This window comes from Balaenoptera ricei, chromosome 19, assembly GCF_028023285.1.
Source record: "Balaenoptera ricei isolate mBalRic1 chromosome 19, mBalRic1.hap2, whole genome shotgun sequence".
Taxonomy (NCBI): Eukaryota; Metazoa; Chordata; class Mammalia; order Artiodactyla; family Balaenopteridae; genus Balaenoptera; species Balaenoptera ricei.
Window position 1 is genome coordinate 5,513,450 of NC_082657.1, and position 27,764 is coordinate 5,541,213.

At 41.2% G+C, this 27,764-nt stretch overlaps 1 protein-coding gene across 2 annotated transcripts in view; it reads right to left on the bottom strand.

Moving 5' to 3' along the window:
- Positions 1-27,764, bottom strand: part of LOC132354197 (zinc finger protein 615) — a 66,898-nt gene that overhangs the window by 5,012 nt on the left and 34,122 nt on the right. Inside the window, exons 1-4 of one of the 2 annotated variants that reach the window (XM_059905918.1) lie at positions 12,605-12,689; positions 5,237-5,425; positions 3,585-3,711; positions 1,274-1,366 (exon numbers count right to left, since the gene is read on the bottom strand). In XM_059905918.1, the coding sequence (XP_059761901.1) occupies positions 1,274-1,366; positions 3,585-3,711; positions 5,237-5,251 (235 nt within the window). In that variant the 5' untranslated portion in view covers positions 5,252-5,425; positions 12,605-12,689. Of the gene's footprint in view, positions 1-1,273; positions 1,367-3,584; positions 3,712-5,236; positions 5,426-12,604; positions 21,046-27,764 lie in introns of those variants that run through there. The other variant, XM_059905919.1, reaches the window with a different exon arrangement.

A 27,764-nucleotide genomic window follows, 5' to 3' on the forward strand; every position in this document is an offset into this window, starting at 1 on the left:
ATCAACGAGAAGAAAGTTCAAAATCAGTAAATACACAAAGGAATTAATAATTCAAAGTAGGCAAGAGTTATGATTGGGTTGAGGCTGGAACTGAGAACACAGGATGTTAAAATAACATTTCTAGTTAAAAAATCATCATGAACAGCAGACCCCTTAACAGAAGAGAGCTCTGCAGATGGGGAACATGTGAGGTAACGCCTGAATGGCCAGGATGGAGGATGCACAGGAGTAAGGGAGAATCTAAACCTCTAGGGTTTCCTGGTAGGGAAGATGATCCTAGGTCCTTGCAGTTATTGGAAACTCAGGAAAGCTGCCATTGAGATGAGTAAATTATATAGAAGCCAAGTCTGTGGTGGAGCACACTGGGGAGAGAGCAATTTGGGAGTCTTCTCCAGGGAACCGAAGGAGTTTATTAGCTTGTTAGAATGAAGAAAACTTGGAAGGTTAGGAGATCATTGAGTAAAATGGAAAAAAAAACCTTTGGAGAACCTCAGAGCAGGGACAAGGCACAGTGAAGACCAGTTTATTTTGGGGCTTGGCATCCAAGATGGGGTGGATGTGAGGAAGGAAATCAACATTACCAGTGGGGCAGAAAGGTGCAGTAACCAGAAGACAGTGAGGAATTCAAAGTTTTCTCTTTGGAGAGAGGCCTTAGAAGGTGGAATTTCATAGAAAAGGAGGTGGAAGTGTATGAAGAAGAAGGAAAAGATATGAGAATCCGGGGACTTCCCTGGTGGTGCATTGGTTAAGAATCCGCCTGCCAATGCAGGGGACACGGGTTCGAGCCCTGGTCCAAGAAGATCCCACATGCCACAGAGCAACTAAGACCGTGTGCCACAACTACTGAGCCTGTGCTCTAGAGCCCACGAACCACAACTACTGAGTCCACATGCCACAACTACTGAAGCCCACGTGCCTAGAGCCCGTGCTCCACAACAAGAGAAGCCACTGAAATGAGAAGCCCATGCACTGCAATGAAGAGTAGCCCCCGCTCGCCGCAACTACAGAAACCCTGCATGCAGCAATGAAGATCAAGTCCAGCCAAAAAATAAATAAATAAATTTATTAAAAAAAAAAAAGATATGAGAATCCTAGGAAAAAGAAAACTATGCAAACAAAAATCAAGATGGCAATAAAATAAAGAAGAAACAAATCCCAGAAAAGATAGAGTCTTCCCTAAGAAGGGATACATTTTTCTCTAAATTCCTACAAAGAAAAAGAGGTCCAGCACCGGGATTTCCACAGCCAGTCGCCTTGCTGGTCTCTCACTCACCTGAACGGGTTTGACAGTGTATTTCATCTTCCATCGTCCATGGTTCTCCTTGACCCAACCTGGACAGTACATTTGGTTTGCTGGCTTGAAAACCTATTCATGGAAAATGATACAAGATTTAGACCCAGTGAATGGGGCGTGGGGTCCGTGAAAACCGCAGAATCCTACCTCTGAGGACAATACAGTTTTCACATTTTGAAGGAAAAATACACCCCTCTGTGAGTCTCCTCTCCTGTCAATACTTCTACTTCACTTCTGACACCAGATATGTGGGTATTCCACACATCAAGGAATTCTGCGACACCAACTGACACTGACGGGGTGTCCTCCGATTTAATTCAATTCTGACACGATCTACCTGGTGATAGGGTCAGATAATACAGGTTAGTGGTACACTCCCATAAGACTTCAACTCCGCTCCTGCATTTCTGGCACCGACTGTAAATTCAGGCTGTTTCCTGGGCTTCTGATCAACCATGAATAGATCAGAGGTTCCCATGACTCCCTTTCTCGGGTTCAATTAACTCACTAGAGCAGCAGACAGAACTCAAGAAGACAGTTTACTTACTAGGTCATCAGTTTATTATAAAAAGATACACAGGGAGCTCAGCTCGGTGCTCTGTGATGACCTAGATGTGGCGGGGGAGAGGGGGAGGGAGGTCCAAGAGGGAGGGCATATAGGTATACATAGTGCTGATTCACTTCATTGTACAGCAGAAACTAACACAACATTGTAAAGCAATTCTACTCCAATAAAAAAATAAATAAAAATGTAAAAATTAAAAATAAATCAATAAAAAAATAAAAGGATACAACTCAGGAACAGCCAGATAGAAGAGAATACAGTACAAGGCATGTGGGAAAGGCCACAGAGCTTCCATGCTCTCTCTGGGGGCACCCCTCCCCTGGCACCGCCAAGTGGCCACCAATCTGAAAGCTCTCCGAACCTGTCCCTGTGGGGTTTCATGGAGGCTTCACTATATAGCCATGACAGATTAAATCATGAGGCTTTGAAATATTTCCAGACATTGCCAAATGTCCCCTGGGAACCAAATTGGCCCCAGTTGAGAACCACTGACCTAATGGGGGAGAGAGCTGGAAAATGGTAAATGCATAGAAAATGGGTGTGACAAGAAACCCTCACAGTTGCTGCTTAATTTTTTTTTTTTTTTTTTAATTTTCAGCTAACATTGATTTTGTGTTTCCTTTCAGTGTATTTAGTCAGCCTAAGCAGAGACATCTTTCTTTTTTTTTTTTTAATTTTTATTTATTTATTTATTTATTTTTGGCTGTGTTAGGTCTCCGCCTCTGCGCGAGGGCCCTCTCCCGCTGCGGCAAGCGGGGGCCACTCTTCATCGCCGCGCGCGGGCCTCTCCCTATCGCGGCCTCTCTTGTTGCGGAGCACAGGCTCCAGACGCGCAGGCTCAGTGATTGCGGCTCACGGGCCCAGTCGCTCCGCGGCATGTGGAATCTTCCCAGACCAGGGCTCGAACCCGTGTCCCCTGCATTGGCAGGCAGACTCTCAACCACTGCGCCACCAGGAAAGCCCTGCTGCTTAATTTTTAATTATAAATGACCGATTGTTTAGTAGAAACTCTTTATATGTTGTAGCAGATATGGAAATTATTCATTATTGGAGTTAAAATCGTACAAGCTGTGGTCATTGTGTTAATCATTTTTAAAGCATTGTTGTTTGCAGTATGCATATACAGGTATGCAGAGAAGAATCAAACTCCTCTGCCCAAGGACTTATTAAACTATGTTCTAATTGTCAAAAAAAAAAAAAAATCATCGGGCTTTGGTGATTATGATTTAATCTCCAGCCCCTTTCTTCTCCCCAGAGGTGGGGTGGAGGTGGGACTGAAAGTTGCAACCCTCTAAATCATGGGTGGTGAGCTCGGCAACCAGCCCCCAATCTTAGGTTATCGAATGGCCTTCCAAAAATCACCTCATTAACATAAACTCAGATGCGGTGGCAAGGGTCCCTTATATGAATAACAAAAGACACCCATTTCTCCTTTACCCTCTTATAACTTAGGAAATTCCATGGATTCTAGGCGCTCTGTGCCAGAATTGGGGATGAAGACCAAATATATATATTCTTAATATAAATCACAGCATTATACACAGCTACAAAATAAAGGCGTTTCTCTCAAGAGAAGGGAGAATATACCCACTTCTCTTGGGCCAGAGACGGGACTGAGAATCTACTGCTAAAGAGCATCACAGACAATCCAAAGCTTTCAGAAGCTGAGAAAGGAAACCCCACTGACTGGGGACCCTCTCAGGGACCCAGGAGAGCCGTCCTCACCCACAGACAGGAGGTTGCTATAGTTCTCCAGCATCACATCCCGATACAGGTCCTTCTGAGGAGGGGCCAGGAGCTGCCACTCCTCCCACGTGAAGTCCACGGCCACATCGTCAAATGTCAGGGTTTCCTGTAATAACAGTGGTGTTTAATGAATTGATCTCTTTTTGATGATATGGAAGAAATGTTAAAGTTTGTCTTCTCATTTCCACTTTATAGGCTAGATCTGTATATCTAGGGGGTTGTTTGTTTTTAAGACACATGGAAGAAGCAAAAGCCTAATAAAATACTAGGATCCAACTAACTGTAATTGTGTAGTCAGTCATCCATCCATTTATCATTAGCTGTTTCTTTTTTTTTTTTTTTTTTGGTCACGTCGCGTGGCTTGCAGGATCTTAGTTCCCCGACCAGGGATCGAACCTGTGCCCCCTACAGTGGAAGCACAGAGTCTTAACCACTGGACCGCCAGTGAAGTCCCTCACAGACGTTTCTATAATATGTAGAAGTTAAATCTTCTTGTTAACCTAGAACATCACATGCATACATACATACATGTATGTTTATATATATATGTGTATATATATATGTATGGGACAAACATATATGCCAGTGGAATCGGGATGACTGTGTCTTTACAGCCAGTCAATCAGAATCTTCTGGAAAGTGACTCAAGATGCCAGAATTATAAGAAACTAAATGTTTAATAAGCATGTTTAAAGTGTATGAAGAAGAAACTTGTTTTTTGATATGTGTACTTTGTTATGATTTCAGCCTTTAAATATATTCTTAAGTCAGTTGTGTAATGAACAAAAATAAATGCAATATATTTATTTTGCCAGGAAATAAATTGCCAGGAATTCCCTGGCAGTCCAGTAGTTAGGACTCCACACTTCCGCTGCAGGGGGTACCAGTTCCAACCCTGGTCAGGGAACTAAGATCTGCAAGCCATGTGGTGTGGGCAAAAAAAGAAAGAAAAGAAAAGAAAATGGTAGATTAAGAATTCGAACTTGGGGACTTCCCTGGTGGCGCAGTGGTTAAGAATCTGCCTGTCAATGCAGGGGACACAGGTTCGAGCCCTGGTCCGGGAAGATCCCACATGCCGCGGAGCAGCTAAGCCCGTGTGCCACAACTACTGAGCCTGCACTCTAGAGCTCGTGAGCCACAACTACTGAGCCCTCGTGCCACAACTACTGAAGCCCGTGCGCCTAGAGCCCGTGCTCCGCAACAAGAGAAGCCACCGCAATGAGAAGCTCGCACACCACAATGAAGAGTAGCCCCCGTTCACTGCAACTAGAGAAAGCCCACGTGCAGCGATGAAGACCCAACACAGCCAAAAATAAATAAATTAATTAATTAATTAAAAAGAAAGAATTCGGATCCGAACATGGAAATCAAGAGTCAGACATACTGCAAAGCCTGAGAAAACAGTCCCCATAGAACTGTCTCCATAGAAAACAGTCCCCATAGAACTGCTCTTGCTTCAGACACCGGCTGAATTTCTGGCACCCCCAGGATCACCCTCACTTCAGAAGCAGGCTACAAAGACACACCGGGTCCCCAAGACACCCTTAGATGCAATCATTAGCTAGAATGACTCAGACAACTAACAAACCCATTCGGGAACAAAGGAAAGAATAAAACAAACCAGAAGTCACCTGGGCCTGGATCATTTTCTTCTGTTTTCTGAAAACAGCTGGCAACAGGGAGGTTTTGTTGCTGTGTCTTCTGGATCTGCCCTAAATTCGGTTCTGTCTTCAATCAAGCATGTCCTCAGTAATGCTGATACCAAATCCTGTAACTTCTTCCTCCTTCTACTGATTCTTTTGCTCCTGGGGAGTCAGGACCTGTGGGTTGAGGAGAAAATTCAAGCTGAGGGTACATTTCCTCTGGGCCCAGATGCTAACGCTGCTCCTGGGCGCTCACCTTAACCCAATGGCCACAGCATTGCTGAGTGTCCCTTTTTTACCCCAGAAGACTTTATTCCTCTGGCCAAAAAGCCTAAGCTTCTGACTGTGATGGGGGTATTCCTTTATCCTGTGAAGTTGAAGTGGGGTGACTGTCAGAGGGGATGAGGGAAACGAGATCCATCCCAGCAGCAGGCCTCAGGAGCAGGAGACTCTCAGGCAGCTCAGTTATACAAAAGGGACCATATGGGAGGAGAGGCGCTGGGCACTGCTTTCCTTTAAACCGTGTGCGCTCAGGAACCTCCTCAAACGTTTCTATACACCCTGTGAGTACACACACTTCAGTTTGAAAACCAATGTACTGGGCAAACCAGAAGCATTCTCTTATTAAGCAATGACAATAATACCTTAGTCGGTTTAAGATAACATTTTTTAAAAGTACACAATATTGTAAATAAATTGGAAACTGGTAAATAAAGTTGAGATGCTTAAGACCCCTGTCAGAGAAGAGTGTAAAAGTACTAATCAATGTAAACATTTGACAAAGAAAGCTTCCATGCTGTATGTAATTTCTAGTGTCATGGTAAAAACTAACAATTGTCTCAAAGTACATAATTTCCATCCTAAAGGAAGGGGGAAACAGAATGAGAAGAAATTCATTCAAAACAAGGCAAAAAAAGAGAAGAAGGAATAGAGAACTAGTGGGGCAAATACAGTACACTTAGATGACTATTTTAAAACAAAACATACTAAGAATTATATTCAGTATAAACAGAACAAGGAATCGAGTTAGTTACACAAAACCCAATAACATGCTACTCTAGGTGACATGTATGAAACATAATGATATGGAAAGCTGGAGAATAAAAGGTTAGAAAAAGATAAACCATGGAAAGAGTAACCACAGACACTCTGGTGTATTCTCAGACAAAATGGACCAGAAAGCCTAAACATTACTACAGAGAAAGAGAAATGCTTGCTAGTAAGAGGTTCAATTCAGCACATGATAGAAATTTGCAATTTCTATGCATCTAATAATATTGCTTTGAAATATATACAGCAAAAATGGACCCAAAAAACCAAGAAGAAATAAATCCAGACTAACGGTTGAAGACTTAACACGCCTATCCCATTAACTGACAGAACAAATAGGTCACCAACAAACAAAATTTATAAACAAAATCATTTTGAAGAATATAAAAAATATATGATAAGTAGGAATACTGACACAAATTTTAACAGACTTAAATAAATGGAAAGATGAACTATGAATACGATTCAGAAAACCAAGCATTTTCAAGACGTCATGTCAACCCACGCACCTATGGTCAATTAATCTATGACAAAGGAGGCAAGTATAATGGAGAAAAGACAGTCTTTCAATAAGTGGTGCTGGGAAAACTAGATACTACATGTAAAAGAATGAAATTAGGGCTTCCCTGGTGGCGCAGTGGTTGAGAATCTGCCTGCCAATGCAGGGGACACGGGTTCGAGCCCTGGTCTGGGAAGATCCCACATGCCGCGGAGCAACTAGGCCCATGAGCCACAACTACTGAGCCTGCGCATCTGGAGCCTGTGCTCCGCAACAAGAGAGGCCGCGATAGTGAGAGGCCCGCGCACCACGATGAAGAGTGGCCCCCACTTGCCGCAACTAGAGAAAGCCCTCGCACAGAAATGAAGACCCAACACAGCCATAAATAAATAAACAAATAAATAAAAAATTTTTAAAAAAAGAATGAAATTAGAACATTCTCTAACACCATACACAAAAATGAACTCAAAATGGATCAAAGACCTAAATGTAAGACCGGACACTATAAAACTCTTAGAGGAAAATACAGACAGCACACTCTGTCATAAATTGCAGCAATATCTTTTTTGATCCACCTCCTAGAGTAATGAAAATAAAAACAAAAATAAATGAATGGGACCTAATAAAACTTAAAAGTTTCTGCACAGCAAAGGAAACCATAAACAAAAAGAAAAGACAATCCACAGAATGGGAGAAAATATTTGCAAACCAAGTGACCAACAAGGGATTAATCTCCAAAATATACAAACAGCTCATGCAGCTCTATGTCAAAAAACCCCCCCAAACAACCCAATCAAAAAATGGGCAGAATGGGACTTCCCTGGTGGTGCAGTGGTTAGGAATCCGCCTGCCAGTTTAGGGGACATGGCTTTGATCCCTGGTCTGGGAAGATCCCATGTGTTGCAGAGCAACTAAGCCCGTGCTCCACAACTACTAAGCCTGCGCTCTAGAGCCCGTGAGCCACAACTACTGAGCCTGTGTGCCACAACTACTGAAGCCCATGCACCTAGAGCCTGTACTCCACAAGAAGAGAAGCCACAGCAATGAGAAGCCCGTGCACCACAACAAAGAGTAGCCACTGCCCCCTGCACTGCTCACTGCAACCAGAGAAAGCCCGTGAGCAGCAACAAAGACCCAACGTGACCAAAAATAAATAAATAAATAAATAAAAATTTTTAAAAATCAATGTATTTTTTTAAAAAAAGGGCAGAAGATCTAAATAGACATTTCTCCAAAGAAGACATACAGATGGCCAAAAAGCACATGAAAAGATGCTCAACATCTCTAGTTATCAGAGAAATGCAAATAAAAACTACAATGAGTTATCACCTCACACTGGTCAGAATGGCCATCATCAAAAATTCTACAGACAATAAAAGCTGGAGAGGGTGTGGTGAAAAGGGAACCCTCATACACTGTTGGTGGGAATGTAAATTGGTACAACCACTATGGAGAACAGTATGTTCTCTTTTTATATTTTTTAAGAGAACAACCATGTGACCCAGCAATCCCACTCCTGGGAATATATCCAGAAAAAACCATAATACAAAAAGATACACGCACCCCAATGTTCATTGCAGCACTATTTACAGTAGCCAAGACATGGAAGCAACCCAAATGTCCATTGATAGAGGCACGCATAAAGATGTGGTACATAGATACAATGGAATAGTACTAAGCCATGAAAAAGAAGGAAATAATGCCATTTGCAGCAACATGGATGGACTTAGAGATTATGATACTAAGTGAAGTAAGACAGACAGAGAAAGACAAATACCGTATTATACCATTATATGTGGAATCTAATTTTTAAAAAATGATACAAATGAACTTATTTACAAAACAGAAACACACTCACAGATTTTGAAAACAAATTTATGGTTACCAAAGGAGAAACGTAGAGGGGAGGGATAAATTAGGAGCTTGGGATTAACATACACACACTACTATATATAAAATAGATAACCAACAAGGACCTACTGTAGAGCACAGGGAACTCAACTCAGTATTCTGTGACAACCTATATGGGAAAAGAATCTGAAAAAGGATGAATATATGTATATGTATAACTGAATCACTTTGTTGTACCCCTGAAACTAATACAACATTGTAAGTCAACTGTACTCCAATAAAACTTTTTAAAAAATAAAAAATAAAAATAAAGATGTCATGTTTCCCAAATATATATATAAATCCAATGAAACCTCAATCAAAATCCTAAGCTGATAACTATATCCATCTATCAATTATGAGGACTTAAAGTGACTTTAGTTATGACAGTACAATATTAGTACAATGATAGACAAATGGAACAAAATCAAATGCTTATAAACAGACTCATGCATATATAGAGACTTGAAAACAAAAGTACCATTACAGACAAGAGGGTAAGGATGTCTCTTTTTAAAAATGGTGCTGGGACAATCAGATATTCATGCTGGGGGTTGGGGGATTCAGATAACAATGTTGAACGCCATCTCACAATATACACAAAAATCATTTGGGGGGAGAACTGTCAATTTCAGTGGGAGAGGCAAATTAATAAAAACTTCAGGGGATAATATAGGAGAATCTCTCAATGATATTAGGGTATGGAAAGATATTTTAAACAAGCTATATATGAAGCACACCATAGGGACTTCCCTGGTGGTCCACTAGCTAAGACTCCGCACTCCCCATGCAGGGGGCCCGGGTTCGATCCCTGGTCAGGGAACTAGATCCTACATGCCGCAACTAAGACCCGGAGCAGCCAAATAAGTAAATAAATATTTTTTTTAAAAAAGAGTTCTCATTCAAAAAAAAAAACATGAAGCACAACATAATGCAAATTATATTCCGCTGGAGGAACTGGACAGCCACTTTGGAAAACATTTTGGCATCATCCATTTAGGCTGAAGTTATACACATCCTAAGACACAGAAATCTCACTCTGAGGTATACATCTAAGTTATATACCTATCCCCCAATAAAATAAGGACACATTGAACCAGAAGATATGTAAAAGAATTTTTGCAGCAACATTATTCATAACAACCCAAACTGCAAGCATTACAAGCTTAATTAATAGTAGAAAAAACTGACATATATTCAAACTATGGAATGCTATTAAAAAACAATGTTTACCCAGCTTGCAAGCTAAGAATACTTTCTACATTTTCAAAGGACTGTAAAACAAAACCAAAAAGCAATGTGAGAGACCTTCTGTGTCCTGCAACTCCTAAAATGTTTACTGTATAGATATTCATACAATATGTTTGCCTGACCCTTGTTACAGAGGGGGAAAAAAAAACAAACAAAAACAAAAAACAAAACAAAACAAAAACCCCAAAAAACCTCTGTGCAAAAGCATGAATAATTCTTTAAAATATCGAGTAAAAGGAGACTGACAGTTAAAAAAAGCTGTATAGTAACATTGACATGTAGTTAAAAATAGGTACAACTAAATAAAATATAATGATTAGGAATGATTAATTTTTTATATGATACAACTATAAAGAAAAGACTTAAACTGCTTGGTATCTCAAACAGGATGGTAATTACCTTTGAGTATGAAGATGTAATATAATTGGGAAGTGGCTCACAGAACACCACTGGGGTGCTGGCAGTGTTCTGTTTCTCAAGCTGGGCAATGACTGTTTTATATATACCCATTAATTTTATACTGATTAACTTGTAGACCTTTTAAATTAACAAGTAAGTGAGGACTTCCCTGGTGGCGCAGTGGTTAAGATTCTGTGCTCCCAATGCAGGGGGCCTGGGTTCAATCCCTGTTCAGGGAACTAGATCCCACATGCATGCTGCAACTAAGAGTTTGCATGCCACAACTAAGGAGCCAGCGAGCTGCAACTAAGGAGCTGGTGAGCTGCAACTAAGGAGCCCACGTGCCACAACTAAGGAGCCCGTGAGCCACAACTAAGGAGCCACAACTAAGGAGCCCACCTGCTGCAACTAAGACCCAGCGCAACCAAAATAAATAAGCATTAAAAAATATATAAATGGAAGAGTTGAAAAAGCCTGTTCTTTACACAGAGAACAGATTTGTGGTTGCCCTAAAGGAGGGGGACTAGGAGAGGGATGGATTGGGAGTTTGGGATCAGTAAATGCAAACTATTATACATAGAATGAATAAACAAAAAGGTGCTGCTGTATAGCACAGGGGACTATATTCAATATCCTGTGATAAACCATAATGGAAAAGAATATGAAAAAGAATGTATATATGTGTATCACTGAATCACTTTGCTGTACAGCAGAAATTACCACAACATTGTAAATCAATTATACTTCAATAAAATTAACTTTTTGGAAAAGCCTGTTCTTTAAAAAGACCAACAACACATATCCATTTGTAGTGAGATAGAAAGAAACCTGGTGCAAATATAAGGAATTCATAGGGGACATAACAGATAAAATAGACATTTTTTTTGCCCTGAAAGAATACAATGAACTTTTTTATTTCATTACATTTGAAATCCTGGACGAACTCATAATTTTATGATTCTTCCATCCTGGAAACATGTTAACTCCAGACCATCTAGCAGGTGAATTTTAGGGTAGGCAATAGGACACAGACGTCCACTGCCACCCCATTCACTTTCTTCCTTTGTACTGGAGAGTAGAGACAATGCATTGAGATAAGAATGAATTATAAACAGTAGAAACTGGACAGAAGATTAAGGTTATATTCAGACGACATCATCATCGACGTGGAAAAAGAGCCGCAAGGAATTACTTATGGAAAAGACAAAACGTTCCCCCCAATAAATCCCAAGCAGATTTTCACATATACTGCTGGCTGGAACTGCACTATATACCTGAGCTCATTTCATACTAATTGATCTCTAGCAACGGGAACTGAAACCACCAGGATTAACTAAGACCAACCAGTACTGGCATATGGGTCACGCTACCAGAAGGATGGATAACTGAAAACAGAGATTCTATTAGCAAAGAAGAAGGAGGGAATGTTTGTCAGGCAAAAAAGCAACAGTGTCCACTGCTATATATTAAGTGGTGAGTGCAGGCGTTGGCAAACATTTTCTACAAAGGGATAGATACTATACATTTCTACTTCGAGGGTTAAGATCTGTCACAACGTTTCAATTCTGCCTTCGCATTGCGAAAGCAGCCATAGACGATACGTAACAGACGGGTGTGGCTGGATTAGTCCCTCGGTCTGCAGTTACTCATCCCCCTAGATAAAAGCCTAAAAAGCAGAAGGTTTCGAACTCCTGTCCTGGGCTGCACCACCTTCCTTCCCAGCGATGGAGGCTGGAAACTCAACGAAACCACCAGCCAGGCGTCCCAAGCTTCAGCCCTCACAAGCCTCTTTGTACCACAGACACTACACACTTCTTTATTAATCCGAAACCTGGACCAGACATCCCCACATGATGACCGTCCACCTTAGCCTCAACATCACTGAGCCCCACATTAATTCCCAAACCTGAAGCTGTTACCATCGTAAATACCACCTGCATCCTCTACAGAATGATCCGCAAAGACCCCCACACCTTGCCAGTCAGGACACGGTCGCTGATCTCTACAGATTCTTAACCGTTTTAACGACTCCCCACCAAAGCACCCCAACCACAGAGAGACGTGCCAGACTCTGCTGGTTCCTCCCAAATACCTCCACTTTGGCGTTTCCCACCAGACCCTCCAAATAATCCGTGAGTCCACACTACACCATTTCCACCCTGTAGGAGTCACGTCACGCTGTCATAGACACACCTCTCATGAGAAAACACACACACACACACACACACACACACACAAAACTTCAAGGGACAAATGCACACACTGACCCGATTTTTCCCAGCCCACAGGGAGAGTCTAAACGTAACCTTCCGCGAACCGCTTCTACTTCTGGACCCGTCGCCCAGATTTTTCGCCCGCCTACGGCGGCCGAAGATGGTCTGAGGCGTTTCAAGAAAGGCGGAGGAGCAGATTCCGGTATTTCCCAGAGAGGCAATATGTCCGCGCCCAGCTCTCCGCGGCCCCAGGGGGCGGCCATGTTGGGACACCTGACGTACAGAAGGCCAAGGGGCGGGTTTGGGGCCGGGAGCCCTGGATGGTCCGGAAGGTGGGAAGCCACTGAAATTATTTCATTACCTGTCACTTCGACTCTTCAGAAAATTAGCAGATTTTCAGAGACTCGAGGTCTGCGAGGCAAATACGGAGCTACCTAAACTGCGTTCGACGGACTGGGCAGGAAAGTAATATTGCCGCGGCCTTTATTTTACACCTTGTATTAAAAAAGGAGGGGGGCGGGTTTCCAAAGGGACCAAGAGTTCCGCTGTCGGTATAGCAGCAGAGAGCGAATTCCCGGAAAGAGAAACGGCAATACATCCAGTAATCGGACATCCCCAGAAAGCTTTGGAGGAACATTTCTTGCAGGAAGCGGCTTTTAGGACAGAATACGATTTCGAGAAACCGGCACAGTGTGGAACAGGCCATCAGGTCCAGAAGAAAAGAGCTGCTGGGATGAAGCCTAAATTTTGACTGGGATTAGAGCCTCGGGGAAAGGCCACTAAAAATGAGGCCAGTAAAGGTGTGGAGCCAATGAAAAAGGCACAACCACAATTGGGAGTCCAAAAGTGTTAACATCGATAGCTATTTGGTCAAGACACTAAGATACTTCCATGGGGTAAATCTTCTCAACAAAAGAGGCTGGGATAATTGTATACCTATTTGCAGAAAAATAACCTAAGACCCATAACTCTAAGCGGACACAAAAATTAACTGGAAATAGATCACAGACCTAAATATAAGAGGTAAAAGTAAGAAACTTAGGAGATAATCTCCACGAACCTAAGTTTAAGTTAGCCAAAGAGTTCTGTAGCAAGACAATAAAGGTTGAGACATAAAAGAAAAAATAATAAGTTGGACTTAATTAAAATGAAAAACTTTTGTATTTTTAAGCACAACTTTAAGAAAAGTTATGAGTGGAGCCAGAGATTGGGAGAAAATATTGACACATTTAACATGTGATAAAAGGACTTATATTCAGAATAAAGAGTTCTCAAAACTCAACAAATCAACTATCCAGTTACTTTTCTTTTTATATAGAATTTTATTTTATCTTATTTTAATTTTTATTGGAGTATAGTTGCTTTACAGTATTGTGTTAGTTTACACTGTACAGCAAGGTGAATCAGCTATATGTATACATATATCCCCTGTTTTTTGGATTTCCTTCTTATTTAGGTCACCACAGAGCATTGAGTAGAGTTCCCTGTGCGATACGGTAGATTCTCATTATACCCAGTTTACTTTTTGGGGTTATGAAAATTTCTAAATATTGGATCATGGTGATGGCACAACTCTATAAACTTGCTAAATGTCACTGTATTATACCCTTACTACTGGTAAATGTTATATGTAAATTATGACCATAAAGCTGTTAAAATGAATTGCTGTTCTATACTACAAAATTTATAGGGTATGAATATTTTTTAAAACACAACAACTACAATTGCAAAATTATAAGCTACCTGGATTAAAAATAAATGGAGATATCTGGGACATACAAGAAAAACAGTACAACAAATCTTGGAGTGATAATGTAAGAATCTGGATAATGAGAGGATCATAATATAAACTGAACATAACTGAATCAGTTACATTTTTCAAGTATACCCACTTTAATGTATAACTTTTATATGTGACTCCAGTTACCATCCTACTATGATACTATTACAGCCATATTATTACACCCGTGATATTATTACAGCCACGTAATATTAATTATATATATACAAGAACATTTTATAATATGGAAATGTTTATAATAAGAGATTAAGTGATGAAACTAGATCAAACCTTTTTTTTTTTTTTTTAATTTATTGGCTGGGGCGCTAGTTCCTGGACCAGGGAGCAAACCCAAAACCCCTGTATTGGAAGGACAGAGTCTTAACCACTGGACTGCGAGGGAAGTCCCTAGATCAAACCTATTTTTTATAGCTTTATTGAGATATAATTGACATAGATTATACCTATTTTATTTTTTAAATATTTATTTTCTTTAATTTTTTTGGGGGGGGGGCTGCATCAGGTCTTAGCTGTGCCATGTGGGATCTTTGTTGAGGCATGCGGGACCTTTTGTTGTGGCGCGCAGGCTTCTCTCTAGTTGTGGCATGTGGGTTTTCTCTCTCTAGTTGTGGCTTAGGTTATAGCTAAGGACAAACACATAGATCACGCGGGCTTAGTTGCCCCGTGGCATGTGGGATCTTATTTCCCCTACCAGGAATTGAACCCATGTCCCCTGCATTGGAAGGTGGATTCTTTACCACTGGACCACCAAGGAAGTCCTGATTATACCTATTCTAAATAAACTTTTATTTGGAGAAAATATTAGATTTACACAAAAGTCACAAAGTACTACAAAGAGTGCACATATACCTTCATATGGTACCTTCATATACCTTGTACCTGTGTGCTGCAAACTACAGAGCCCACACGCTCTGAAGCCCGTGCCCCACAATGAAGAGCCCAAGTGCCACAACTAAGACCTGACTCAGCCAAAAATTAATTTAAAAAAAAAATAGACTTTTCAGCAAATGATGCTGGAACACTTAGTGGTCCATTGGCAACAACAAAAAAAGGCTCTCAGAAGAATCTCAACACTTTCATCCCATAAGTCCTATACTGGTAAAGGACTGATACCCAGAACATAGAAAGAATTCTTAAAAGTCAACAATAAGGGACTTCCCTGGTGGCGCAGTGGTTAAGCATCCGCCTGCCAATGCAGGGACACGGATTCGAGCCCTGGTCCGGGAAGATCCCACATGCCGCAGAGCAACTAAGTCCATGCGCCACAACTACCGAGCCTGTGCTCTAGAGCCCATGAGCCACAACTCCTGAGCGCACGTGCCACAACTCCTGAAGCCCGCACGCCTAGAGCCCGTGCTCCGCAACAAGAGAAGCCACTGCAATGAGAAGCCCACGCACCGCAACGAAGAATAGCCCCTGCTCGTTTCAACTAGAGAAAGCCTGCGCGCAGCAACGAAGACCCAACACAGCCAAAAATAAATTAAAAATAAATAAATAAATCTATTTTTTAAAAAGTCAACAATAAGAAACCCCAATTTTAAAAATGGTCGAAACTTTGAAGACACTTGATCAAAGATAACAGATGGCAAACAAGCATATGAAAAAATGGTCTACATCATTTGTTATTAGGGAGATGCAAATTAAAACAGCTATATGATACAAGTACCCAACTATCAGACTTGCTGAAATTCAAAAAACTGAAAAGATGAAATACTGGTTATAAGATGAAATAACGTGAACTTTTATTATTTGCCAGACACAATGCAAAAGATACAGCCTAGAAGATAGGGAGATTCTTGAATGTATGTTTATACAGATGATCCCAAGTTTTAGAACAGTAGTCTGAAAAAAATTTTTTTTCACTGAAATGGCTCTCATTGGGGAGTAGAATTTAGGAAAATGGTTGTTCTTACTTGTGTCAAAGAAATCTGAAAGGAAATATCCAAGAGTAAATTTTGCAGTAAAATGAACAAATATCCTGTCTTTATTCCTATACACACCACTTGACCACAGTGCATTATTCTGATTTTTGTGGGGACAATGAGAAGAGTATGTAGGAGACAAATTTTTAATAGGAACCTTGAGGAAGGATCCAAAGGTTGAGCCTCTAAACACCCACTAGCCTGGGACTATGGGTCTCAAAACTTCCCGACTCCTGTGCTCTCAAACACAGACAAACTCGGTACTCCCTAAACAACACTGACCTCAAATTCAATCTGAAATTTACCACAGACACTCTTGCCCATTGACACTCCTCCCCCAATTCCAGGCTTCTCCAGATCATGAGCTGGATAGTAAATCGCTAACCTAGGGGAGAAGCAGTGCTCATTGGTTTCACACCTTCCATCCAGTTTTCAATTACCGAGTCTTGCAGACCTAACATATAGACCCTAAACCCTGACCAACAGGACCTTCAACCATTAAACACTTCAGATTAAGCCTTAATTTAAGGCTCCATCACTCACGCCCAGATTCCTCAGTGACTCAACCCAAATAGACCCCAAACACAGTCACTGACACGCATTCCCTCTTCACCGACCCCAAAGGCCCCTCACTGGGGATCCTCACCCAGAATCAGGCTCAGCAGATCTTGAGCCTCTGAAGACTCCTCTGGAAGCTGCCAAAGGCTGAACCCGGTCCAAAACCACTTCTGATTGTGATGTGTCCTCCCTGCAGTGCTTCTGTAGCTGTTGCTAGGGAAGCCAAGCGCCTGGAAGGAGTGTGTCTGGCGAGGGCTCTGGGTTAGCTTCAGAAGTCCAAGTTCTGGCCGTGCACAGGTCCTATGACATCACATGGCTCCATGACCTCACAGAGGTTTTGGCATTTAGGACGGGAGCAGCTTTAACGGCTGCTATCACTTTGCTGGGTGGGAAGACACTGAAATGTCTTATGGGCACCCCACTGCCTTCCTGTCTCTGCAAGAGATGGTCACAGGCATAGAGCTAAATTAAATTTTCAGAGGCCGACACCTATCCAAGGCCAACGTGGTATGAGATGCATTTTAGTCATCAGTTTGGGCAAAACCAGCAAACTGATGGTGCCCTTGAACCCTTAGGCAGGAATACCTTGGGTACGGCCAGTTGCATGAACTCTGATATTCTTGTGGCAGAAAGGATGTGCAGAGAGCTTCTGGATGGATCTAAGGTTGAATTTACTTGAGGTCTATAGTGGAAAAATGCATAGTTGTATTTCTTTTACTCATGCTACTGCCACACTTGCAACACTTCTGACATGTCTGTCACCAAATAACGAGGATGGGGCGTTTAACCACAGCAAGCAATTCTCCACTACACCACCTGGGTCCTTAAGTGTGACTCAGTTCTAACACTGTCTACTCGGAGATAGTGTCAGATCCCACAGGTTAAGGGCTCAGTCCCATAAGACTGCTTCTACCCCACTTCAGATGCCAATCACACGTAGCAGGTGCCCAAGTTACCTACAACTTGTCTGACTTGGCTACAAACCGGAGATTCCCACAACCTCTTCTTTGGGTTCAATTAGTTTTGCTAAATGGCTCACAGAACTCAGGGAAACACTTGCGTTTATCAGTTTATTAAAGGATATGATAAAGGATACAGATGAACAGCCAAATGAAGACAAAAATAGGGCGAGGTGTGGGAGGATCCCAAGCACAGGAGCTTCTGTCCCTGTGCTACGGTGTGTTACTCTCCCCATATCTGAATGTGTTCACCCATGTAGAAGCTCTCCAAAATACCTACTATTGGGATTTCATGGAGGCTTCCTTACATAGGCATGATTAATTAGTAACTCCATTTCTAGCCCCTCTCCCTTCTCTGGAAGATGGGGAGTGGGCTGAAAATTCCAAGCTTCTAATCATGGCTGGGTCTCTCTGGTGACCAACCCCCATCCAGGAGCCCACCCAGAATCACATCAATAGAGTAAGAGATGCTCCACACGCTCTTATCATGTAGAAATTTACAAGCGTTTCAGAAGCTCTGTGCCAGAAACCAGGGACAGAGACCAATATGTCTATTTTCTACAATTTCACAAGGTCAAACAGTCAACCTCAAAAGGATACATCCTAAACGATTCTATTTTTCTAATATTCTATAATGACAAAAAAGATCTGTGATGCCAAGGGTTAGTGTCGGGGAAAGGATGTGACTATGAGGATGTAGCATGAGGGAGTCTGTGTTGACAAAGCATTCTGAATTTTTACTGGGATGTTGGTTACAGGAACCTACATATGTGATAAAGTTTCTTAAGGCGATATATAAAAACCAAACAAAAACTACTACATGTTAAAACTGGTGCAATCGAAATAAACCCTGTAGTTAACAGCATTGTAACAGTTTCACTTTCCTCTATTTGACCTTATATAACCACACAGTTTACTGTGTGGTTATTATAAGATTTTACCTTTGGGAGTAGTGGGCTGAAGGGCATTTAGGAAATCTCTGGAATATTTGTTTTTGTGATTCTAAACTTACTTCAAAATTAAAAGTTATAAAAACATCACATTTATATTAATTTTATAACCCCCCTGATGGTACTTACAAACTTGGTTAAACACATCCAAATCTGTTGTTATACTTACGAAACGAGTACATTTTTCATTTTGAAGTATTCAAATCTTCTGAAATAACACAAACTTGGAACCAAAGAAATGCAAAAGTTAAATAATGAAAATTCAATCCATGATGAGAGTAACTGCCACTATGTAAAATTTATAAGATCAATGACAGGGCAACTAGAAACATGGCTGAAGGTATCCTTCAGTTGCTTGTGAGGTGTAGTATCCCTTAAGTTAAGACTTGTAACAGAATGCTCTCATTCATCATTTCCCCAAGGCTTCTTTCCTTCATTAAGTTGTCTGATATTTTGTTAAAGTCCACCATATAGAATGTGTTTCTGCACGGATTTCCTGGCAAATGATGAAGCAATATTTATTACTGCAAACCCTGCCATATTCATTGCCACAGGAAAGTATTTTTCTAGTGATAACTGACATCTGTTGAGGTATTACTTCTGGGCAAAGGCTTTCCCACAATTATACTTCTACCAATTAGAAATATTCATTCATTCATGATCTATGATGATCACATATGACAGGGTTTATTTCCACTGAAGGCTTTCCTAGTCCTTCACACTCATAGGCTTTATCTCAGTATACACTTTTTAGACATAGAATGTCCTAAAATATTTTCACCAAGGCTGATTGTATCCGAGTAGTTTTGTAAATTTTTTCATCAATATAAAATATGAGGCAATTGATCACTAAAGATAATACCACATTCTTTGCATTGTGATTCTTCTCTGCATACTATTATCTTGAGGGTCTACAACCGGCAACAGGCTTCCCCAAAGTGACTACCTGTGAATTCTCTTATGTTTATCAAGGATTGACAATTGGGCAAAAGCTTTCCCACACTCACTGCATCCATAGGGCCTCTCTCCTGTATGTTTTCTTTGGTGAACACTGAGCCCTGACTTTGTGGTGAAGGTTTTCCCACATTCACTGCATTCATATGGCTTCTCTCCTGTGTGAATTCTCTGATGGGTAATGAGATCATTTTTGCACAAAGAGAATTTTCCACATTCAGTACATGCAAAGAAGTCTTTCGTGAGTGAAATCTCTCATGTTGTATGAGGCGTGTCTTCTTCTTAAAGGCTTTACCACACTCGTTGCATTTGTACGGTTTCTCTCCAGTGTGAGTTTGCTGATGTGTACCAAGGGTACTCTTCACGGTGAAGCCCTTGCCACATTCACTGCATATATATGGTTTCTCTCCAGTATGAGTTCGCAGATGTGCGATGAGCTTCCTTTTCGCGGATAAGCCTTTGCCACATTCGTTGCATACATAGGGTTTCTCTCCTGTGTGAGTTCGCTGATGTACAATGAGATTGCCCTTCTGAATGAAGCCTTTTCCACAATCACTGCATATATAAGGTTTCTCTCCTGTGTGTGTTCGCTGATGTCCAATCAGCCGGGCCTTGGCTGGAAAGCCTTTACCGCATTCACTGCACACATAGGGTTTCTCTCCGGTATGGGTTCGCTCATGTACAATCAGTTGGCTCTTCACAGTGAAGCCTTTCCCACAGTCACTGCATATAAATGGTTTCTTTGCAATATGAGTTCGCTGATGTACAACGAGATCACCCTTCATGGTGAAGCCTTTTCCACATACACTACATACATAGGGTTTCTCTCCTGTATGAGTTCGCTGATGTCTGATGAGAGGGTTCTTCAAGGTGAAGCCTTTTCCACAATCATTGCATGTATAGGGTTTCTCTCCAGTATGAGTTCGCTGATGTGGAATAAGACTCTTCTTCAAGGTGAAACTTTTCCCACATTCACTGCATACAAAGGGTTTCTCACCAGTATGAGTTCGTCGGTGTGCAATAAGACGCCTCTTCTCGATGAAGCCTTTTCCACATTCACTGCATATGTAAGGTTTCTCTCCTGTATGAGTTTTCTGATGTGTCGTGAGACTGAACTTTGTAGAGAAGGCTTTTCCACACAGACTGCATCCATGGGGCTTCTCCCCTGTATGAGTTCGCTGATGATAAATGAGCAGACACTTTGTGGTGAATGCTTTCCCACATTCACTACATGTGTAAGGTTTCTCTCCCATATGACTTTTCTGATGTTTATTGAACTGCGATTTCTTGAAGAAGGTTTTATCGCATTCAGTGCACTCATAATGTTTCAGTCCCGTATGAGTTCTCTGATGTTCAGTGAGCCTGGATTTTCTGGAGAAGGCTTTCCCACACAGACTGCATCCATGAGGTTTTTCTCTAGTATGAACGTTCTGATGATCAAAGAGCTGAGACATCTTGAAGAAGGCTTTCCCACACTCACTGCATACATGGGCTTTCTCTATGTTGTGAGTTCTCTGTTGCTTAGTGGACAGGGAGTTATTGTTGATGGGTTTTGCACTTACAGGAAATTTAATTTCAGTAAAAGGTTGTTCGTGATTAGCATGGAGAAGGGATTTCCCATCTCCATTAAACTCAGCAGAGTTCTTTAAGTTACAGTTTCTCTTCTGGTTTTCAAAACTTATATTTGATTTTAAAGGTTTTTCAGTTAAGTCAAACATATCACAATTTTGCTTTAACAGAAAATGACTTTCACTCTGATTAACAATATTTGCAAATGTATTATGTTTGCAGCATTGTTCCACAGTATTTTGAATGCTGTGATTTGGCAAGTGATGCTGCAGAAGGTCATCAACTTTCCTGATTTCTAGGAAAGAAGAGAACAAGGAATCATTCCACAATCTCTCATAATCTTAATTTGGAAGAAAACTGTTTCAAAAAATGCCTTCATGTGAAGTAACTATTTAGTGACAATTCTATGTGTGGTATAAAAAGAAATATAAAAGAAAGAAATAAAAAGAAATATATATGGTCTTCCTCCACAGAGCTCCTAAAGCCTTGTAATTTCCTAAGTGATTAGGATGCTAATGAGGTGACTTAGCATAGGGTTCCTACATAACCTCAGGATGGGACTGACCACCAGAAAGACTAAGTGATTAGTCTTAAGTGATTAGAGGCCACCCACCGGCCTCTGGGAAAGGAGAGAGGGCCTAGATATTAAAGCTCTATAAGAACTCTTAACAAAATTTGCTCAACCTCTGGATGGGTGAACATATCCATGTGCCAGGAGGGTGGGTGCACCCCAGTTCTGGGGACAGAAGCGCTCCCATTCAGGAATCCTTCAGACCTTGTCTTCTTGTACCTCTTCATTTCGGACCTTGTACCTCTTCACTTGGTTGTAAACATAAGTAAATGTTTCTCAGTTCTCAGAGCCACCCTTGGAAATTAACTGAACCCAAGGGCGGGTCATGGGAACCTCCAACCTACAGCCAGTTGGTCAGAAGCACAGGTAATAATCTGGACTTGCAATTGACATCTGACATGGGGACAACCATGTGGGACTGAACACTTAACTTGTAAAATCTGACACTATTTCCATGTAGATAGTATCAGAAATGAGTCAAAATTTAGGACACCCAGGTTTAATTCTATGTACAGACCACTGAAGCAAAGGAATAAAGAAGGCAATTGCAGTCTGTGAATCATGGTTAAAGGAGCAATGAATATGTAAGAGGTGTAGGAAATCAGGATATGTTCAAAGAAAAGACAAGGTTCACTGCTGGACTTAATGGGAGAAGCACGGAAGAGGTTCAGACTCAAGGATTATTCCAAGAATTATGTGGTTTCAGCCACTGGGTAGGTGGAATGCCTCTTAATAATGTGAGGAATATTACTGAAGTCCAGAATGAGAGGAAAATCTAGCACGCATTGTGAAACAAAGTTTAAGATGACTATTACAGGGACTTCCCTGGTGGTGCAGTGGTTAAGAATCCGCCTGCCAATGCAGGGAACATGGGTTCAAGCCCTGGTCCGGGAAGATCCCAATGCCACGGAAGAACTAAGCCCGTGTGCCACAACTACTGAAGCACGCGCCTAGAGCCTGTGCTCTGCAACAAGAGAGGCCCATGCACCGCAGCAAAGAGTGGACCCCGCTTGCTGCAACTACAGAAAGCCCACACGCAGCAATGAAGACCCAACGCAGCCAAAAATAAATAAATTAATTAAAAAAAAAAAAGATGACTATTACATACCCGAGTACTATACAAACATGAACAGGTTGAATATATAAATCTTTAAAAAGGTCTTATCTGAAAATAGCAATGTGGATATCATCAACATAGATTATTCAAAGATAGAGAACTGGATGAGACTATGTTTAGAAACATGTAGAATAAAGGTGAAGGCACAGGGCCAAGGCTTTAGCCATTCCACATGTAGAGTTTGGAATTCAATTAAGCCCACCTAAGAGAACCAAACATTGAGTATTGTGATCACGGGTCCCCTGAAGATCCAGGTATATAGAACAAAATACAATGATGAGTAAGATGTGGATCCTCAGCATCTGATTTCAAGGTAAGTGTGACAGACTACTGAAAGACTGGTTATCATAGTCTAACATCTTGCCATCCTTCTTCATTCTGTAGACCACCATTCACCTAACTCTACCAAAGCACTAATTGAATTTTTTAGAATTTCTCTTATTGAAGCATAGTTGATTTAAAATATTGTGTTAGTTTCTGGTGTACAGCAAAGTCATTCATTTATACATACATAAATATACATATATATTTATATTCTTATCCATTATGGTTTACTACAGTATACTGAATATAATTCCCTGTGCTATACAATAGTACTGTATTGTTTATTCAATTCTATATAAAATAGTTTGCATCTGCTAATCCCAACTAACCTCAAATTTAGAAGAAAGCTTCTGTAACCAAGATTCCAACTAATAGTTTAGCTGGAACATACCCTATGTTCCTATGTAAAAAGGGAACGTTGGTATGCAGTTACTCCATCCCTGCATCTTGCAAAGAAAGGAGTGGCCATGACTGATGACTGGAAGATAACCTCTGAGTCCCTGATATCTTGCCTGGTAAGAGTGTCTTTTTAGGCATGAGGTCTGAAGCCATACCATACAGTTTATACTAACAATGTGATTTGTGGTAGATGCCCGTTTTTTGTATGCCTGAGGCTTTGGACAACACTGTAACATTCTGATTCTGGGGTCTAGAGGCACCAGGCTTGGGTGAGCTTCCCTGGTTGGCAACACTTCACACATGTTGTCAAACATTCAAACATCATTGCTGGGAAAATTCAGCACTGTTCACATGACTCCACTGGTAGAGGACAACCGGGGAGCTTGTGTGCAGTCTCTCCTGGATTCTTTCCCATGCACATTTGATCTTTGATGACTTTAATCTGTATTATTTTATTGTCACACATTGTAACCAAGAGTATAAAAGTACATTCCCCTCCCCAATAATGTCTACCTTCTATAAAGTAGGCAAAGTGATCCACTTTAAAAATTGTATAATGCCACTCCTCTACTCAAAATCCCCTGTTTTCTCAACTTATTCAGAAAAGAATCAAGGTCTTGAATGCCCTTGATAGGCAGTTTGTGACCTATGTACCAAAACCCCCAGCTACTACCCTGTTACCCTTAACTCCAGTCATTTTCCCTCTTGCTCAGTCCCTTCTACCCATGTAAGTTTCCTCGAAGTTCCTCAAACACATTCCAGATTCAGGTCTTTCAACTTCCCACTGTCTCACATTTGGAAAACTCCTCACCCAGGAAGATTACTCATATCCCTCATCTATGTGCTCAAAGGCACCTTATCAGATTGCCACTCCCATTCCTAAAAGGGCAGTTCCAAGCCCCAACACCCACTCTTCCATTAGCTGCTTTAATTTTCCTTACAGCAATTTTTATACTAAGACATGTTAGTTACGCATTTGTTTATTATTCATTATAGAGTATTTCAATTGAGAACGTACTCCGTGTGAAGGGACAAGATATATATTTTTTTCCTGTTTTGTATTGCTATAAGCTTCAAAACTATTATGCTATTAGGCTCTCAAAATGCAAGTTTTAAAGGAGTAAAGCTATTACATCAATTGCAGAAGGCAAGCATATGTATGGAACATATTAAGAATACTTAGGGGACTTCCCTGGTGGTCCAGTGGTCCTTTGTCCCTTATCCCCCTGAGCTCCAGGGAGAGGTCCCCCCCCACCTCCCTCCCCAGTCCTCTCTCTGAAGCCAGGGCTGCTGCTTGGCTGTCAGGCACTTCCATGCCATTTAGATCTGGAGACTCCTGGCTGGGGGAAGTGGGGCAGAGCCGCCCAGCCCCACTCTCCCAAGCAGAGCCTCAGCCTCTTTTTATACGTCTGTTTATTCTGTATGTGTGTATTTGTGTGGGGGAGGTTGTCTGTTGCTTTCCTTTTTTTAAGGCTCTGGAGTGTTGTGTATGGTTTCTCTTCACATCCCAGCCTCCCCAAGCGCACTTCCAAGAAGAGAGGGGATTTCTCGGAAAAGGAGAGAGAAATCCCCGGAACAGGGGAGGGCAGTGCCTGCCAGCTGTTGTGGACCTTCCCGAGAAATAAATATCCTCTAAATTTTCAAACCAAAAAAAAAAAAAAAAAAAAAAATTGTTAGACTATGATAACCCTTTCAATACAGGGGACGCGGGTTTGATCCATGGTCGGGGAACTAAGATCCCACATGCAACTAAGCCCGTGTGCCACAACTACTGAGCTCAAGTGCCACAACTAGAGAGCGCACGTGCCACAAACTACAGAGCCCACACGCTCTGAAGCCCACGTGCCACAACCAGAGAAGCCCACGTGCCAAAACCAGAGAAGAGAAAACCCGCATGCCACAACTAGAGAAAAGCCTTGTGCCGCAATGAAAGATCCGCATGCCTTAAGGAAAATCCCGCGTGCCGCAGCTACGAACCAACGCAGCCAAAAGAAAAAAAAAGAAGAGGACAAAAACTCTTTACTCTTTATAATCAAGATGATATCATATCACGGGATCATTGAAAGAGAAAGTGTAATCACATATGGCAGGAAACAGGGTTAACTGGGACTAAGTGTCATCAGAATATGATGGGAAATTAATCAACTGTATTTCTACATTCTAGCAATGAATAATCTAAAAATGCAATCAAGAAACAATTCCGTTTACTATAATATATAAAAGAATACCAATATATTTAGGAATAAATTTAAGAACGGAAATACAAAACTTATATTCTGAAAGTTAGAAAAACATTTTGGAAGACATTAAAGGCCTAATTAGATTTAAAAAGATCCAATGATCATGGAACAGAATGCTTAATATGGTTAAGATGGAATGACTCCCCAAATTGACATACAGTTCAATATAATCCCTATCAAAATCCCAGGCAAATTTTTTTTTCTGCAGAATTTCACAAGCTGATTCTAAAATTCAGATGGAAATTCAAAGGCTCCACAATACTCAAAATAGGCTTGAAAAAGTTGGAGGATTTACATTTTCCAATTTCAAAGCTTACTGCAAAGCTATAATAATAAAGGCTACTAAAAGGATATATATATATAAAATAATCCAAAACTGATGGTGGTGATGGTTGCACAACTATGCAAATATAATAAAACACCACTGAATTATATAACTTAAATGGATAAATTGTTTGATATTATATGAATTAAATTTAAATAAAACTGTTAAAAAATATAAAGTGAGAACAGAAGCTTTAGGAAAATAAATACAATGATAACATCTAAGAGCTACAGGAGAATCTGAATTAGCAAAACTATGAAGGAAGTTATTTGAAGCAGACTGAAGTTATGACCTAGTTCTAACATGTAGCATGGTAGAAACATTTTTTCTAGCATCCAAGGTGGGGTTGGATGTTATGGTGGGAAATCATTATTTCCTAACTGGGCAGGAAGAAGGTACAGTAGTAAGTAGAGTGATGAATTCAAAGTTCGCTCTTTCCAGAGGCCTGGAAAATGGAATTTCACAGCAAGACAAGTGGTAACACAGAGATCCTGTGATGGTGAATGAAGAAGAGGAAGATTTGAAAATCCTAGGAAGAAGAAAACTATGCAAACAAAAACAAGATGCATATGAAATAAACAGGGATCAGATCTCAAAAGAGAACAAAGCGATATATTTTCCTCTTAACTTCTACAAGGAAAAAGAGTTCTTACACCGGAAGAGAGGTACGTGGTAGGGCTGTCTATGTTTCCTCAGACACTATCACAGCTCTGACGCCTTCTCTCCTGATCAGAGTGTGACTTCCCTGTCTGCCCACCTTGCTGGGTCTCACCCACTCACCTGGACAGATTCGACCGTGGCTGTCATCTTCTACTGGCCACAGTTGTTCTCCTCGTTCCAACCTGGAGACAGCATCTGGTTTGCTGGCTTGATACCCTGTTCATGAAAAATGATAGAAGAATTAAGACATATCGAACTGGGCTGGGATACGGCAGGAAGGGATAATGGTACATGGAGGGAATAAACAGGTTTCACATCTGTAACCTCAAGGCTTTTCTCTCAGGAGAGGGGTTATTATACCCTCTCGTCTGGGGCAAGAGAAGGATCTGAGACTCGACCATTGCAGAGGAATGCAGTTAGTCTGAAGAGTTAAGAGGCTGAGAATGGAACGGCCACTGACGGGCACCCTCTGAGGAACCCGGGGGAGCCGTCCTCACCCACGGACACCAAGTTGCTATAGTTCTCCAGCATCACATCCCGGTACAGGTCCTTCTGATCGGGGTCCAGGAGCTATGTACCAAACTATGTACCTGCCACTCCTCCCACGTGAACTTCATAGCCACGTCGTCATGTCAGGGATTCCTGTCATAACATGGTCTTATTTAGCGAAGTGATGTTCTTTGGGTAACATGGAAAAATGTAAAGGAAATTATTCTGCTCACTTTTGCCATATGGGAAATTAGTGGGTTTTTTACCTTCACACGCTGTGATAGAGTAAGAATCCTAGTAAAATATTACGTTACTGTGCAGTCTTCCATTCATTCAACTAAAGTTGAAAATTGAAAGAAGTTTCGGTAATGTACCG